Below are 19,208 nucleotides of genomic sequence, written 5' to 3'. Positions count from 1 at the left end.
AAATGCTGCACTTAAAGATTTAACTTTCTGCCAGTTTAAATATCATTAAATACCATTTTTTGAGGGTCTATATTAGATTCCGGTCTGATGCTCGTTTAAAATGCTAAACAAATTTAGAGTTGTATGGTATTATTTGCTAAATTATTCTTTTAATTACATTTTCTTTTCTGCAGCAGGTGATGCTTATATTGGCAGTAACAGAGATGGAGCACTGAAAGAAACCGTAACACTGAAATGGTGCACACCAAGGACCAATAGTGTAGGTAGGTATATTCATTCTTTGTAAAGTGGTATAAAATGTGCTGGACTTTCCATGTTCAGACTGCTAAGATGTGTTTCTCCAAATTCTGAATTTTGAAAATAAGTTTACAGTTGAAGTTTCTGAAAACAGACTGCATAATAAAATGTAATATTCTGCACTAATTAATTGCGGTCACGATGTTCTTTTTTTTTTTTATTTGTAATACATAAACTTTATTGAACATAGCATACATTTCAAATAAGATAAAACAAAAAGAACAATGCCATATAAGGTAGCTGTACCATCAGAGTACTGACAAGGCAATGAAATCAAATATATAAATAAATAAAATACAAAGCTAATACAGAAGTGCTCCTCAGTAACCAGAATGCTACATTGTTAATGTATAATGCTATGTCAAAAATGAGTTCAAAACCATTATAAATTTGTATTTTCCATGTAGTAAGTGACTCCCCAACCCCCCTCCCTACCTTTCCAGTTGGACATTTAAGTTATATAACGTGTAATGGAGATGCCAGAGGAAAGATTAATAAAATTGTATGAAATTAAAAGCTAAAAATTACTTTTGTCCAGCTCTGTATTCTTTGTCTTCGAATAATGTAGTAATAGTAAGTCATTATGGTATGCAGCACTTACTATGCCTTTATTGTGCCTTCATTGTCTAACTACCGACCTCCAAGGTGGATGTTCCCTGGTTATGTAGCCATGTGATCATAGGGTGCCAGATGGCTTTAAAGGACTTCATAGTATCGTTTTTCAAGGCAGTGAGATGGGACATATGGTATTGTTCATGTAATCTATGCAGTACTACTGCCAATGAAGGAGTATCTAGTGATTTCCAGGCTTTAGCCAATTCAGCTCTAGCTGCTATAAAGACTTGGTTAGAAAATGTATTAGTGTGGGACGAGAGGCCTTCCAGAGGGATATTAAGTAAAGCACATTTAGGATTTAAATCCGCAATGCCTGGAATTACACCGACTAACCACTCTTGGACCTTTGTCCAGTATAACATCACTTTTGGACATTGCCACCATACATGAAAATAATTAGCCACTTGGCCACACCCTCTCCAACAAACATTAGAAATTGCAGGAATCATTCTATGTAACTTGTCCAGGGTCAAGTGCCAGGGTCAAGTGCCATCTTGCACTGTGGCTGAGACCGATATTTTAGATAGCTGAGAAAACACTATATCCCAGATTTCCTGGTCAATGTCTGCCGCCAAGTCCCTATGCCAAGCCTGGATGTGAGCCGCAGAGTATGGTGAGTGATTATTCAGCAACTTATAGGTTTTGGAGAGAATACCCCTTATTCGGCCTGAATGCTCACAATAGGTTTCAAAAAGGGTTTTGGTCGGGTGCACCTTATTGGCTTGTGTCAGAGACATTAAGAAGTGCCAGATCTGTGCAAATTCAATCACCGAGGCGAGGTCAGGCAGATCCAGCATTGGCAAGGTGTCATAAGGCCGAATTTTAGTACCGGTAAGAAGATGACCAAAAGATACAATCCCTTTTTTTTCCCAGGCCCAAAATCAAAAATGTTCCCAACCCTCCTTGAAAAGAGTGTGATGAAACAAATGAGATAACTGATGGTAATCAGAGGTCCCCACCAATTTAGCTTTCCATGTCTTCCAGATACGTAGAGTGGTACCCAGAGCGAGTGGCACATGAGACAATGGACGCCACGTAGATTTAGGCTGCCACGGTAAAGCCTGTAAAGGCATAGCTCCCACCTGGGCTTGCTCCAATTGAACCCATTGTTTAGGGTCGGCTCTATTGTAGAAATACACTAGGTACCGTAATTGGGCGGCTACATAGTACCAAATGACATTTGGCGTCCCTAAACTCCCTGCCTGTTTTGGTAAAAACAAGGTCGTTCTGGCTACCCTGAGTGGCCGCTTTCTCCAGATGAAGCCATAAATTTTAGTCTGCCATTTCTTCAAGAGAGCGGTTGAAATGAAAATGGGAATAGTAGAGAAGAAATATAATAATCGGGGTAGAATTACCATTTTAATAATCGCCAGTCTCCCCAACCAGGAGTGATATTCCCTATACCATTTTAACAAGTCTGCATCTATTTTTTTCCACAATGGGTTATAATTAAATGAGAACAGTTGAGAATTATGTGCTCCAGTTTGCACTCCTAGATATTTAATAGATGTACGAGCCCAACGAAATGGGAATGCTTTAGTGATGTTCGTTACCACCTGATTGGGCAGATTAAGGTTCAAAAGCTCCGATTTTTCCAAATTCACTGTAAAACCTGACACCATATGAAATTGTTCCAAGGCAGTCGTAACTCCCTGAAGGGATACCTCTGGGTCTGTGAGCATAAAAAGGATGTCATCCGCAAATAGGGATAACTTAAAATGTAAATTATCGAGCTGGACCCCAGAAATATTCTCCTTCTGTTTAATTGTCTCAGCAAAGGGTTCTAAAAAGAGGGCAAAAAGCATAGGTGACAGTGGGCAACCTTATCTCGTACCCCTTTGTATGTCCAAGAGTGGGCCATATCCACCATTTACTTTTACTCTGGTTTGAGGTAGTTCATATAATTTTTAATTCCATTTTTGAAAGGGTTCGCCAAAATTCATTTTGTTTAGAACTTGGAACAAAAAATGCCAATGTAAAGGTCGAAAGCCTTTTCAGCATCTATAACTAAGAGTGCAACGGAGTCTTATGTTGGTGAACCCAATCAATCAGGCTGACGACTTTCCTAATATTATCACTGGCCATTCGAGATGGGATAAATCCCACTTGATCATTGTGCACTAAAGATGGGATAATGCCTTTTAGATGTTTTGCTAAAATCCGGGCCAGGATTTTTAGATCTAAATTGATTAGCGATATCGGTCAATATGATCCACAGTGGATTGGATCTCGGCCTGGTTTTGCGAGAACTGTAATTCCTGCTACATTTGCATGTGTAGCTAAAGTGTCAGTCCCCTTAAGGAGTTCAGCATCGCGTTAAGAGGTTCTGCTGTAATGTGTAATAGTTTTTTATAATAACTACCGGTAAGTCCATCTAATCCTGGGGATTTTCCTGGTTTCAGAGCTTTAATCGCCCTTTGTACCTCATCAAATAAAATTGGGGCATCTAGGTACTGCTGCTGGTCATTTGTAATGGTATGCAATGGCAAATCTTTCAAGTAGTATTCAATGTCTATATCCACAATGTCGGAATCACGACTGTATAGCCACACATAGAAATCATTAAGCACTGTCTGATCTCGTCTGATGCAGTTACAAAATTACCCCCCCTATCCTTTATCTTAGTAATATTATTCTGTGCAAGCACTGTTTTTACACATCTAGCTAGTAATTGACCTGCTTTATTTCCCCCCTCGAAATATTGCTGTTTGATTATATCCATTTGAAAAGTGAGCATTTCCATATCAAGCGTCTTGAGAGCATGTCTGATCTATTCATTTTCTGAAGTATGATAGGGCCCTGTGATTTCATATGTTGCAGGGATAACTGAGTAAGTTGCCTCGTAAGTGATTGTCGCGCTTGCGAAATGAGGCATGAGAGATAAGAACCCCCGGGCGACTGCCTTGGAACATTCCCAGATAGAGGGCTTAGGAGTGGCATTATTAACATGGTTATGGAAGTACTCTGATAATTTGTCACCCAAGGATTGGACAAAGGAGGTATCTTTAAGAAGCCCTTCATTCAGTCCCCAGAACTTTTGTCCTCCATCTTGATTATGAAAGTTTACCTTTATCCAGACCAGAGAGTGGTCCAACCATTCAATGGGTTCGATTCCAGCATCATTTACCCAGTTTTGCATTTGCTTATCAACCAGAAAGTAATCCAGTCGTGAATAGGATTGGTAGGCATGAGAAAAGTAAGTGTAACTGCGAGAGTGCTTGTGTCTCTGTCGTCAAATATCCCCTAGTTGCCAATTTGAGACCAAAGTCTCTGTTTCCGAACAGCCCTAGGGATAGTAGAATTTTGAGCGGAATTATCCATAGTGGGGCTGTGTGTCACATTAAAGTCCCCGCCTATAATAATTGCACCTTCAGCATATTTAAGTAATATCGCATCTAATTTAGCAAAAAAAACTTCTTGACTAGTATTAGGGGCATAAATGCTGACCAGAGTAACTATTAGCTTCCCCATCCTAAACTTTAACAAAATATATCGCCCTATGGGGTCACGTACAATCTGCAAGATCTCATGTATAAAGTCCTTATTTATCAGGATACCCACACCTGCATATTTGGAATTTTTTGTACTAGCAGCAAGATAGGCATGTGGGTACTGTTTAAGTGAGAGAACCCTTTCATGGTGTTTCCGTATATGTGTCTCTTGTATCATTGCAATAGAAACATGATGTGTTTGAAGCTCTTGGTTAAGCAGAAACCATTTACGGTAATGGTTGAGCCCTTTCACATTAAGTGAGAGAATACATTCCCCTGGATTCGGTCTCTGGGTAAATGCAGTCAATCTAGACATATTGTGATTTTCATAGCAAAATGACAATTACTATAACAAAGAGTACAGGAAAAATAGCCTGCGTCCTCTGGAAAGGATAACCCCCAAATACCCCATAAACTGGTGTCACCCCTCCAGCACACCTGGGTGATAAAACTCCTCTCTTGGGAGTCACTCTTTACCGGCATGAATCCCCCCCCCCCCTTCCCCCCCCCCTCCCGGATCACTGAAATATTAACTAGATAAAACCCAACAGCTATAACATGTAACTCGGAACAAGAAGCTGGCTCACGACATTGATATAGGTGGGCATCAGTCATTCCATTATAGAGACTATCTCCTGAGATCTTCTACATGGTTAAACGGAGAGTAGTAAAATCTTGTTTCAACAGAATGTCTTGCTGGTGTGGTCAATATCCAAGCAAACAAAGTTTCATGTTGAAAAAAGTCAACCTTGATCAGAAAGCGCAAATCGAGAGTCCTCAGAATGGAGGCGCAGCCGGCTCCCGCCTTTTCCTACCCTGCACCATTTTGGGTGTTCATCTATCCGGGTATTCCTGGAAGGCTTCTTTGGTGCTGCGATGTTGGGCTGATGGCCTGCCTTGTTAAGGGCTTCAACAGCTTCTGTAACGTTTTTGACTCGGGAAGTCACCCCATTAATCACAAACTGAAGTCCAAATGGAAAAGTCCAGCGATAGCGGATGTTTTCAGCGCGTAAATAAGCTGTGATTTCTTTTAAATCAAAGCGTTTGCGCAGTGTAGATGGTGCGAGATCCTGGTAAATCTGCAGGGTATGGCCCTCCCATATCCCGGAATTCATTTTGCTAGCAGCCTCCATGATTCTGGATTTTTGAATAAAGCTGTGGCAGCAAATAACAATGTCTCTGGGTCTTGAATCCGTTCTAGGGCCCAGGGCCCTGTGGGCTCTTTCCAATTTTTTTGATTCTGGTGGATTTCTCGCAGCAGGAGCTCCTTGGTCCTGGCTAGTTTGCAGAATAAATTGGCAAATCAAGTTAGCCACTTCCATGGCATTGCTGTGCTCAGGAGTTTCAGGCACTCCCCGGATCCTTATATTACACCTCCGGGAGCGGTTTTCCAAATCTTCCAACTTTTCTTGAAGTGTCAGAATTTCACCATCTATGGAATCTTGCTGTGTAGCCAGTTTATTTAAAGCAGATCCATTTGCATCCACACGCACTTCCAGCTCATCCACTCTGTGTCCCAAGCTAGCTATATCCTCACGAATATCAGCCATCGAGGCCAGGAGTTCTTGTTTATGCGATTTCAAGTCTGCCCTGAACTCCATAAACCAGCCTCGGATGTCACGTTTAAGCTGTGCCGAAGCCTCTGCCCATTCTGGGCTTCCCCCAGTGGCAGGATCGTGTTCCTGCTGAGGTGCATCGCTCTTGGCATCTGCGGCCTGCACGGGCCCAGCCTCGTGATCGCTCCCGAGTTCAGGTGGCAGTTTACTAAATTGAAACTGCTTTAAATCAACAGTTTTGCGTTTGGCCGCCATACCGTTGCATGCGTGGACACTTGCAGTCGCTGGTTCACCGATTTTTAGGTGAGTTAACTGGGTGCTATGGGTTCATCGCGGTTCTGTTTGCTGATCCGGGAGTGGAGCGATTCCCCTATGTGGCCATTTTCCTTGCCAGCGGAAGAGTGCCCCCTGCAGTAACGATGTTCTGATCTAAATTTGCAATAGAGAAAACATTCTTCTTTGAAATGTTTACTGTGCATTGACAAGCAAGATGAATCAGCTATACAAGTCAGGGCCATTACAAGGAGTGGGCAAACAAGGCAATCACCCTGGGCACTAAACCAGAGGGGCACCAGGCTGCCTTTTTGAGTCATTCTGTATGCAAGCAAAGGAGCCTGAAAGGGAAGGAAATCACTAAAAGCAACCCTTGCTTGGGATGCCATTTTATCCAGTAACTGCCCTGCACCAAGTGGGTGATATAATCCAACAGCACTGACATGGAGCGTTTCTCTCACAGCTGCTGAAAAGTCTAGAAGGCTTTACTTGACTAGCATGAACGTTTTTACCCTGCCACCACCACAGAAAATCCTCTCTTTTTTTCCACGCACCTGATCAGATGCATTTGTTCTCTTAATAGATTCTTCCTGGTGATTCAAACCTCCTCACTTGTGCTGCTTCTTTTCTTTGGCCTTGTTTACAGTTTGAACTACTTTATATAAATTTCACAACTGTCATCTTCTACTTAATAATTCTTGGTTTTGAGAAAGTTAATTTGGTCAAGTACCAGAATAGCATTTGCAGCTCATTCTTTTCTCGAGTCTTGAGACTAAATAATTCCAGACAGTCCTATATATTTTCCATGGACAAGCAGGATGAACTACAGCCACGTGGATGGCACTGACAATAGGATGTGCTCTTTCAGAGCACAGAAAGGCCTAGAAGTCTTTCTGAGCATGCGCAAGTGTTCCTCCGCAGCCCCCATCATAGAAGTCTCCTCAGTGCTTTTAATTCTACCAAAGCAAAAGAACATTTTTTCTGCTTTCTTTGCCACTGTGGTATGTTGAAGTTTTTTTCAATTGTTTATTGTACTGTTTGTTTTCTTTTATTCTTATTTATTTTTTTCAAGTCTACTCAAATCTCTCTTTAGTTTCTCATCCTTTGAATGAGACAAGTGTCTCTCTTGGAGGAGAGTCACCTGTGTCCATTTGCTGTTAAGAAATTTGAGCATATGCTTTTTTTTCACTGGGTTGGACTCCCTCCTGGTATTCAGAGATTGTTAATCTTCATCTCAGCTACCAGAGACAGATTAGTTTATTATTCCACAGTGCACACACCATGGATAGATGAGTCTCTGAGAGTTGTTAAGACTCACAGCAGGTTCAGCCGTTGTAGAAAGCACAGATGCATATCCTCTGTCAAGCTCCTTTCTTCTGTGTATCTTAACATTTTTACCCCAGCCTGTTAAATGCCCTAAATTTGTCAAAATCACTTCAGGGTCTCTCTCCTGCTCCGTGCATATCAGCCCTTCACCCAGCATCGAATAACATTTCTTTCGGATTTCCACACCCCATATGCATGACTCTGCACTTCTTGGCATTGAATCTCAGCTGCCATATCTTCGACCAGTCTTCCAGCTTCCTTAAATCCAGTCTCATTCTCTCCACTCCTTCTGGCGTGTCCACCTTGTTGCAGATCTTAGTATCATCCACAAATAGATAACCCTTACCTTCTATCCCATCCATGATGTCACTCACGAAGATATTGAACAGGATCGGTCCCAACACCGACTCTTCCGGCACTCCGCTCATCATCGCTCTCTCTTCCGAGTAAATTCCATTTACCATCACACATTGTCTTCTGTCCTTCAACCAGTTTGCTATCCATGCCACCACCTTGGCACTCACTCCAAAGTTTCTCGTTTTATTCACAAGCCTCCTGTGTGGGACCGTATCAAAAGCTTTGCTAAAATCCAAGTAGATGATATCACGCGCTCTTCCTTGATCCAATTCCTTAGTTACCCACTCAAAAAAGTCTATCAGATTCATCTGACAGGACCTTCCCTTGGTGAAACCATGCTGTCTCTGGTCCAGCAATTCTGCAGCTTGTAGATAGTTCACTATTCTTTCCTTCAGCAGCGACTCCAATACTTTTCCCACCACCGAAGTGAGGCTAACCGCCCTGTAGTTACCAGCCTCCTCTCTGCTCCCTCTTGTGAAGAGGGACCACCGTCGCTCTTCTCTAATCACTCGGCACCACTCCCGTTTCCAGGGATCTATTGAACAGGTCACACAGCGGAGCCGCCAGCACACCTCTGAGCTCCCTCAGTATCCTGGGATGAACCTCATCAGGCCCAATGGCTTTGTCCACCTTCAGTTTTCCTAGCTCTTCCCATACATTCTCTTCTGTAAACGGAGTTTCATCCATTTCACTCCCCTCCGGTTTCTTGTTAACTAGCGTCGGTCCCATTCTCAAACACACACATATCCCAGGCAGGCTCCCATTCACACACATACCCATTCCCAAGCAGGCTCTCATTCACACACACATACGCACACACAAACCCATCCCAGGCAGGCTGCCATTCATACACACACCTATCCCAGGCAGGCTACCATTCATTCACACACACACACCTATCCCAGGCAGGTTCCCATTCCCACCCTTTCCACTATAGGAAGGTTTCTATTCACACACCCCCTCCACAGGCAGGTTCCCATTCACATCCCCTTCCCCAGGCAGGCTCCCATTCACACACACACACACAACCCAGGCAGACTCCCCATCAGGAGCAGAAGGGAAAGCCAATGTTCTTGCTCCTCCTCCTGAGCCAGCCCTGCAGTATTCAGAAATCATGGGAATAGCACTTCCTCTATGGTGAGATCAGCATAGAGCAGGTGCTAGCTATATATGTTTGAATACCATGACTGGCACAGCGGAGAAGTAGGAAAATAGACTCCCTCCTGGTGGAATCCTCTTCTTTCTTTGACCACTGGTGGGATGGAGGTCCACTGGCAGCCTACCAAGCCTCTCATTAATGAGCCCCTTCAATCACTGGCAGCCTCCCCATGCCTCCCGGGTTTGCCGCCATGTGCAATTGCACAGTGTGCACACCTGGAAGCGCCGGGCCTGAGTACAAAGCATATTTGTTTGGAACAGCTCAGAGCAGTTCTTTACATTGGAACTGGGTTCTTTACATTGGGCAGCCACTTTAGCTAAATAATTTTTGTTCATGATTCATTGCTATTGTACTCCACGGTCTGTTTTTTCCAAAATTCTCAAAATAACTTCATCTTGTCAGTCCAGTTTAAGATTTTTACTCAGACTGCATGTTAGTCCTAAGCCTGAAAGGAGATGACAGAGAGGGATCATATATATATTGAAAAGTGTTGCAGATAAGGCGGAGCCTTGTGGGACTCCTGTATCGAATTGATGCTTAAGCAATCCCAGGGGAGCTGGGATTCTAAGGAGTCAGAAACTCTGCTGAATCTAAGTGCAATTTTATTTGATATACCTGTGCTTTAATGTAACAGAGCTGTTTATTTGCCAAAGTTTGTTCCTTGTTTTGTTTGTAAAGGGCAGAATTAATATTGAAACCTGAAAGTGAGTTATTTTGTCCCGGGGTCAATCTGATACTTTGGGCTGTGCTTAACCAGGAGACAGGAAGCGCTAAAGCTTCTTGTGTCCAGCAAAGTAAAAAAGTTTTAACTTAGTAAGCCAATCAGGGGGAGGATCTTATCCAACTCAATTGCAGACACAGAGTCCTGAGAACAACCTTTACCAAGGGTTAACTGTTTAACTCCCTCCCACCCCACCCCTAGGTTTGTTTTTCTGATATAGTCTGCCTAAATACATAATTGGCAACATGATAAATTAGTAAATTGGTATTTCCTTAGGTGTTATCCATCACATAAATTTACCAAAATGAGGCCTATCCAATGCAACCATTGTGGGGCCTTTATTCTGAGGGAAATCATCTGGAAACTTAGGGCTTGCCCCATTTGCTCAGAACTCTCTTCCTTGAAAAAGGAGCGGGCTGAAGTAAAAACTGAATTAGCTTCAAATAAGAAAGCCTCACCCACTTTACATTACTCAGGAATTAATTCCCCATTACCACATAAAACCAAAAATCAAAGAAAATGAGATTTACAGTGGGCTCAGGTAGGATAAGACCTGTGACCCACAGACACCTGTTCTTGACAGCTGTGCAGCCCACAAGTCTAACACCCCCCCCCCCAACTCACACAGGGCATTAAGGAACTCAAAAAACAACAGGATTACAGTGGGCTCTGGTTAGAATTAGACCTGTGATGCGGAGATACACACTGTATCAAATACAAAAAGCCTTCTCTGAATTAAATACTGAAGAAGTTCTTGAGAAAAAGGTTGAAGTGTTATCTGAAAAGAGAGAAGAAACCCAATGCATACTGAAATTCCAGACCAGTAACCAAAGAAATAAGCAAATTGTGATGGGTGAAGTGGATAACAAAACTCAACTAAAGTCACAAAAGGAGTCCAGGAAAAGCAGTAACCTGAACGAGAAAAGCTGGAAAGCTATGAGCACAAATGCTCGTAGTTTGGGCAATAAAATCCCAGATCTGCAAGCCCTAATAGCGGAGGTGGACTTGGATGTTGTTGCTGTTACAGAGACGTGGTTCACGGAATCACATGATTGGGATACGGCAATACCGGGCTATAACTTGTTAAGGAAGAACAGAGAGGACAGGAAAGGGGGAGGAGTGGCTCTTTATGTCAGAAACAATATCTAAGCTTCTGAGCTGAAAGGAAGATGGGGCAATGAAGAAGCACTATGGGCCGACCTAAAAAAAGATGATGGGGCATCCATTTATACTGGAGTGGTTTACAGGCCTCCATCTCAAAAGGAAGAGCAAGACAGAGATCTGGTTGAAGACATCCAAAAGATGGGAAAGAAGGGACACGTGGTGATCGTTGGAGACTTTAATCTGCCAGATGTAGACTGGAGTATCCCTTCTGCAGAATCTAACAATAGTAGAGAAATAGTGGATGCCCTGCAAGGGGCTTTGTTCAAACAAATGGTAATGGAACCCACGAGAGAGGGAGCTATACTCAATTTAGTGCTCACTAATGGAGATAAGTCTCATGTCCAGGTGGGCACCCACCTCAGGACCAGTGATCATCAAACAGTATGGTCTCACATCACACAAAGGATACGTAGAAGAAGCACGAAGACCCGAGTTTTACAGTTCAAAAACACGGACTTTGATGAAATGGGGAAGTACCTAGAGGAAGAACTAGAAGGCTGGAAGAACGAGAGAGATGTGGAACAGTGGACCAAACTAAAAGGAGCAATTACCAAGGCAACTAATCTATATGTTAGAAAAGTAAAGAAAAGCAAAAGAAAAATGAAACCTATCTTGTTCTCAAAGGAGGTGGCTGACAAAATAAAGGCTAAAAGAACAGCATTCAAGAAATATAAAGGATCTCAAAGGAAGGAGCACAAAGAAGAATATCTGGTAGAACTGAGGAAGACGAAGAAAGTAATCAAGAAGGCAAAAAATCAAGCGGAAGAAAGGATTGCCAAAGAGGTAACGCGAGGTGACAAAACATTTTTCAGATACATCAGAGAAAGGAGGAAAGTCCAAAGTGGTATAGTGAAATTGAAAGGTGGAAATGATCAATGTGTGGAGTGAGACGAAGAAATGGCAGAAATATTAAACAATTACTTCAGTTCGGTGTACACTAAAGAGGACCCTGGAGAAGGACAGTCACTAGTTAACAAGAAACCGGAGAGGAGTGGAGTAGATGCAATTCCATTTACAGTAGAGAATGTATGGGAAGATCTGGGGAAACTGAAAGTGGAAAAAGCCATGGGGCTGGATGAGGTTCATCCCAGGATACTGAAAGAGCTCAGAGATGTGCTGGCAGCTCCGCTGTGTGACCTGTTCAATAGATCCCTGGATTGGAGAAGAGTGGTGATGGTCCCGCTTCACAAGAGTGGGAGCAGAGAGGAGGCTGGTAACTACAGACCGGTTAGCCTCACCTCGGTGGTGGGAAAAGTAATGGAGTCGCTGCTGAAAGAAAGAATAGTGAACTATCTATAGTCAGGAGAATTGCTGGACCAGATGCAACATGGATTCACCAGGGGAAGATCCTGTCAGACAAATCTGATCGACTTTTTTGACTGGGTGACTAGGGAATTGGATAGAGGAAGAGCACTCGATGTCATCTACTTGGATTTTAGCAAATCTTTTGATACAGTCCCGCACAGGAGGCTGGTGAGTAAAATGAGAAGCTTAGGAGTGAGTGCTGAGGTGCTGGCCTGGATTGCAAACTGGTTGACAGACAGAAGACAATGTGTGATAGTAAATGGAACTTACTCTGAAGAGAGAGCAGTGTTACGTGGAGTGCCGCAAGGATCGGTATTGGGTCCAGTCCTGTTCAATATCTATGTGAGCAACATAGCGGACGAGATAGAAGGTAAGGTTTGTCTTTTTGCGGATGACCCTAAGATCTGCAACAGAGTGGACATGCCAGAAGGAGTGGAGAGAATGAGACTGGATTTAAGGAAGCTGGAAGAATGGTCAAATATATGGCAGCTGAGATTCAATGCCAAGAAATGCAGAGTCATGCATATGGGGTGCGGAAATTTGATGAGGGGTGAAGGGCTGATGTGCACGGAGCAGGAGAGAGTCCTTGGGGTGATAGTGTCAAACGATCTGAAGTCAGGGAAACAATGTGGCAAGGCGATAGCTAAAGCCAGAAGAATGCTGGGCTGCATAGAGAGAGGAATATCGAGTAAAAAAAAAGGGAAGTGATTATCCCCTTGTACAGGGCCTTGGTGAGGCCTCACCTGGAGTACTATGCTCTGTTCTGGAGACTGTATCTCCGAAGGGACAGACAGGATGGAGGCGGTCCAGAGAAGGGCGACCAAAAAGGTTGGATGGTCTTCATCGAATGACTTATGAGGAGAGATTGAAGAATCTAAATATGTACACCCTGGAGGAAAGGAGGAACAGAGGTGATGTGATACAGACTTTCAGATACTTTAAAGGTTTTAATGATCCAAAGACAACGACAAACCTTTTCTGTTGGGGAAAAAAATCAGCAGAACCAGGGGTCACGATTTGAAGCTCCAAGGAGGAAGACGCAGAACCAATGTCAGGAAGTATTTCTTCACAGAGAGGGTGGTGGATGCCTGGAATGCCCTTCCGGAGGAAGTGGTGCAGACTAAAACTGTGACGGCTTCAAAGGGGCGTGGGATAAACACTGTGGATCCATAAAGTCTAGATGATGTGAAGGAAGAGAGGGAGGCTTGTGGGAAAGACTGCTACTACCTGGAGATAATACCCTTATTCAAAAGACATACACACGGTAAATGCGACTCAGACAGTGCTCTATGCTTCAACAGCAAGAGGAAATGTGAAAAAAAGGATTTGCATTTACAAAAAATGCGGGGAGTAGCTTGATTGTTATGCCGGTTACTACCCCAAACCAAACAAGCCTGATGCTTCACTTTCAATGCATATCCAGTGTTGCTCTCTGCTTCGACAGGGGGAATGAAGAAAAGATGATTTTTATATTCTGACAACAACCAACAAGGATTGAATTCTACAGTCTGGGTAAACAAATAAGCATGGGTGTAGCTTGCTTGCTGTGGTGGTTACTACCCCGAATCAATTAAGCTAGATACTTTACTTAGAAGCAGTTCCAGCACTGCTCTCTACATTAATGGCAGGGGTGGAAGGGAAAAGAACCAAAAGGTTACACTAATAGTGGGAGTGGAAGGGATATAGAACCAAAAGGTTACATTAATAGCGGGGGTGGAAGGGAAATAGAACTAAAAGGTTACTAAAGGCCAAGAGTAAAAAATAAGTATGAGAGAGAGAGAAAAGTGTGGAAGCTTGCTGGGCAGACTGTATGGGCCATTTGGTCGTCTTCTGCCGTCATTTCTGTTTCTATATTTAGTAATATTGGAAAATAAATTGTTGATGTTTACTTGATAAGTTCTACTGCTTAAGAATTGATCTGAGCCATTGTAAAGTCTTTCCACTAAGCCCAATTTCAATGTCTACGGTAAAGAGTGTTATGAATGACAGTAGCAAATGCTGCTGAGAGGTCAAGCAGCAGCTTTCCTAAAAGACATTTTTCAAAACACTTACAGCTCAGCTTATTTTACCATCTCTGGTAAACCAATCATCTTGATGATATTACAGTGGTCCCTGTTCTCCTAGTCTTTAATTCTGTAAATTAAGCAATTATTTTCTTTTTCTTTTTTTTTTTTTTTATCACCACAATCTGTTAGTCCATGCAATCTGCCCAATCCTTCTGTGTAGCAATCTTCTATTTAATTGATGCATTCTTTTGCACAGCACAAAATGTTTTCTTATTTTATCCCTAGCTGACTGCAGTTTGCTTAGTTGATCCTCCAATGCTACTGACACACTTTTGGAGATATTTGCAACCACTTCATCAGACGCCACAGCAACTATTTTATCAAAGGCATTTTTTGTTCTGGCGCTATTTTTATGTTTCCTTGGTCTTTTCATGCATTGAATGAAGTTTCTTCATTCTCATATCCCTGTACTTTTTAAATAAAATGTCCATAAATCAGATCATGTGAATTCTTTCTGATAAAATCTTTTCTGTGAGACATAAGTATAGTTAGTAGAACAATGCTCAACTTACAGTAATGGATATCTCCAACATGACAAACACAACGCATTCTTGGTTCACAACTACGACTAAAACAGCTAATGACATAAATCCAATTTTAAAATTAAACATATAAATGGGAACAAAAAATCAAACTCCTGGTATAACAGTAAGATTAAAGAAGCTAAGCAAAAATTAAGAAGAAAAGGCTGGAGAAAAAACAAATGCAACCTAACTTTAACAAACTACCGCATTCACCTTGCTTTTTACAAATATTTAATTAACAAAACCCAAAAAGAATTCTACAATAACAAGATTAAAAAATTTTCTCAGAACCCGAAAATGCTTTTCAACATAGTAAACAATTTAACTTCCAAACCCACCCATTAACACACCGAAATAAACAAGAATCTTAGGATTTGGCAATGTTCTTTAAAAATAAAATTGACACACTAATCACAAATATGGATAAAATTCTAGTTCAAGAAATAACAGTGAACATAAAAGGAATTCCAACCTGGTCAGATTTTAAAGATACAACAATCACAGAAGTACTAAAACTAATTCAAGGGTTAAATCCCACTCAACACGCATTAGACTCTATTCCAGTACTAACTCTGAAACAAATTTTGCAAATAATTGCACCAATAATCACCCTTATCAACATGTCTCTAAATGAAGGTTTGATGCCTGAATCTTTAAAACAAGCAATTATTAAACCAATACTAAAAAAGAAAAATTTAGATAAAATCCTGAGCAATTATAGACCAATCTCCAATCTTCCTTTCATGTCAAAATTAATTGAAAAAAGTTGTATTACAACAATTCAATGAACATTTAGAACATAATGATATACTGTACCCAGCACAATATGTATTCCGAAAAAACTTCAGCACTAAAACACTACTTTTATCATTACATGACACAGTACTGAGAGGTTTCGTTTCGGGCCAAAAATATTTACTGTTGCTGCTTGACCTCTCAGCAGCATTTGATACTGTTAGTCATAACATACTTTACCATAGACATTGAAATTGGGCTTAGTGGCAAGACTTTACAATGGTTCAGATCAATTTTTAAGCAGTAGAACTTATCAAGTAAACATCAACAATTTATTTTCCAATATTACTAAACTCGATTCAGGAGTCCCACAAGGCTCCGCCTTATCTGCAACACTTTTCAGTATATATATGATCCCTCTCTGTCATCTCCTTTCAGGCTTAGGACTAATATATTATCTTTATGCTGATGACATTCAGATTCTGATACCAGTTAGACACCCTGGAGAAAACATTTCAAATTACATCAATGTATCTGAATATAATAAAACAATTATTAACACAAATGAAACTAAGTATAAACATAGAAAAAAACTGAGATCATTCTGCTGGAAAGAAAAACATCATTAACTGAAAATAAGTCACATTTTCAATATGAAAACAACAAAATTACACATAAGACAAAAATAAGGGATCCTTGGTGTGTATTTAGACCCAGAACTTAACTTCAAAAAACACATTGCAACAAAAACTAAAGAGAGCTTTTATAAACTATTATTGTTAAGAAGATTAAAACCACTTCTAAACACCAAAGAATTTAGAACTGTACTACAAGCACTAATTTTCACAGGCATCAATTACTGTAATGCCTTACTTCTTGGATTACCACAATCCACCATCCGACCCCTACAAATTATTCAAAACTCAGCAGCGAGGATTTTAATTGGTTCACGCAAACAGGATCATATCACCCCAATACTAATCGATCTTCATTGGTTACCAATTGTGCAACGGATTCAATATAAAACACTATGGGGTGATTTTAAAAGAGTTACGCGCGTAATATACGTGCGTAACCCTTTTAAACTCCTCCTGCACGCGCCGAGCCTATTTTGCATAGGCCCGGTGACGCGCGCATGTCCCGGGGCCTGAAAAAGGGGTCAGGGCGTAGACGGGGCTGTCCGGGGGCGGAGCCGGAGCCTCCAGGCACAGCGGCCATTTGCTGCTGTGCCCGGGATTGCGGGCCAGCCGTTGGCCGGCGCACGCAACGTACGCCTGCCCCAGAGTCAGGCACAACTTCTAAGTTAAAAGTAAGGGGGCGGGTTAGGGAGGGAAAAGTGGGGGTAGGAAGGAAAGTTCCCTCCGAGGCCGCTCCGATTTCGGAGCGGCCTCGGAGGGAACAGAGGAAGGCTGCGCGGTTTGGTGCGCGCAAGGTACACAAGTGTGCTCCCCTTGTGCGCGCCGACCCCTGATTTTATAACATGCGCGCGGCTGCGCGCGCATGTTATAAAATCAGGCGTAGATTTGTGTGTGCCGGGTTGCGCGCTCAAATCTACGCCCACGCCTAAATCTTAAAATCTGGCCCTATGTATTCTTCACAAAGCAATCCACGGAGAACTGGTTGAATGGCTAAATGCCTCCATTAGGCTTCATACACCACAGCGAAATTTAGGGTCAGCTAACAAAGGGCTACTATCCATACCTTCACTGTCCTCAGCAAGACTGACATCTTTCAGAGACAGAGCAGTATCTATCGCAGCCCCCAAGATATGGAATATACTACCAGTAGAACTCAGGCTAGAAACCAGTTTTTCAGAGTTAAAAAAAAAATGCTTAAAACATGGCTATTCAAACAAGCCTTTAAAGAGAGCATTGCTGAGCACAGTTAACATCTTTATGCATGCATTCTACAATTTGAAGTGGGCTGCAATAAACTGAAAGTTATTGTTTGTTATTCATTTTATTTATAGATGTCTATTTTAAAATTGTAATAGAACGAATAGTTAAAGTTAAAATTCCAAGTTTTTATGTCTATTTTATTTCATTTGTATCAGTTGTGATTTTATGTTTTTTTGTGAAGATTGTAAACCGATGTGAATGTCTTTTCCAAACACTGGTATAGAAAAATGAAATAAATAAATAAATGTTAGGGGATTTTTCTAGCGCTACCTCCAGCACAAATCTAGTCAGTTACTCTGTATCACTGGAAGTTCAGTATCTTTCTGTCTAGAAAGAAAGCCTTGCTTGAAGCTAAGATGTTGGTGTTCAGGAATCACAAAGATTAGATAATTGCAATATCACAGTGTAAAAATCTATAAATAATAAAAGTAAGTTAAAGATACAGGGGCGGATTTTAAAAGGCCCGCGCGCGTAAAACCTTCCAGATTTACGCGCGCAGGGACCTCGTGCGCCGGCGCGCCTAAGTCCCGGGGCTTGCGGGAGGGGGCGTGTCCGGGGGCGTTCCCGAAATGACGCGGCGTTTCGGGGGTGGGCCCGGGGGCATGGTCGAGGCCTCCGGACCAGCCCCCGGGACCGGAGGATGGAGCGGGGCTGCCGGCCGACAAAGGTAGGGGAGGGGGTTTAGATAGGGCCGGGGGGCGTGGTGGGTGGGTTAGGTAGGGGAAATGAGGGGAAGGTGGGGGGAGGGCGAAGGAAAGTTCCCTCCGAGGCCGCTCCGAAATCGGAGCGTCCTCGGAGGGAACAGGCAGCTCGCGCTGGGCTCGGCGCGCGCAGGTTGCACAAATGTGCACCCCCTTGCGCGCACCGACCCTGGATTTTATAAGATACGCGCGGCTACGCACGTATCTTATAAAATCCAGCGTACTTTGGTTCGCGCCTGGTGCGCGAACAAAAGTACGCGATCATGCAAGTATTTAAAATCTACCCCACAGTATCCAGAGCCAGATTTGGTATCCTTAGGCAGCAAGCCATGGCAACTCCCCTTTGAAGCTGTACTTTCACATGGCCCTAAAGCAAGCTCCTCTTTGGCTTGGATGTTTGGCACCTTCAAAATTTGGAGCACTAGGCAGTTGCCTATGTTGCCTGTGCCTAAATCTGGGCGTGACAATATCAGCATTTGTTAATCTTCATTAAAGCTGTTCAGTTATAATGCAATAATACTGAAAGTTTTCTAATTCAAGAATATGACGAGTGAGGTAATCAAATTTGCAGATGATACAAAATTGTTCAGAGTAGTTAAATCACAAGCAGATTGTGATAAATTGCAGGAAGACCTTGTGAGGCTGGAAAATTGGACATCCAAATGGCAGATGAAATTTAATGTGGATAAGTGCAAGGTGATGCATATAGGGAAAAATAATCCATGCTATAGTTACACAATGTTAGGTTCCATATTAAGAGCTACCACCCAAGAAAGAGATCTAGGCGTCATAGTGAATAACACATTGAAATCATTGGTTCAGTGTGCTGCAGCATACAGAATATTGGGAATTATTAGAAAGGGAATGGTGAATAAAATGGAAAATGTCGGGGGCGCTCTTGAGCAGCGACCAAGATGGCCGCCTAACTTTGGAGCTCTGCCGAAATCGCATACTTAGCCTGGGAACCAGCAGTTATTTTTGCTACGACCATCGAATTTTTTGCAATACGTTACTGATTAA

The 19,208-nt window shown here is 42.3% G+C and overlaps 1 protein-coding gene across 2 annotated transcripts in view; it reads left to right on the top strand.

The window, feature by feature from the left end:
* INTS13 (integrator complex subunit 13) overlaps positions 1-19,208 on the top strand; it is a 560,030-nt gene that overhangs the window by 347,786 nt on the left and 193,036 nt on the right. For both annotated transcript variants that reach the window (XM_029600167.1, XM_029600168.1), the window contains exon 10: positions 174-263. In XM_029600167.1, the coding sequence (XP_029456027.1) occupies positions 174-263 (90 nt within the window). The remainder of the gene's footprint in view (positions 1-173; positions 264-19,208) is intronic.

The sequence above is a fragment of the Rhinatrema bivittatum genome, chromosome 4 (assembly GCF_901001135.1).
Source record: "Rhinatrema bivittatum chromosome 4, aRhiBiv1.1, whole genome shotgun sequence".
Lineage (NCBI taxonomy): Eukaryota > Metazoa > Chordata > Amphibia > Gymnophiona > Rhinatrematidae > Rhinatrema > Rhinatrema bivittatum.
This window is presented reverse-complemented; position numbering and strand designations above follow the sequence as displayed.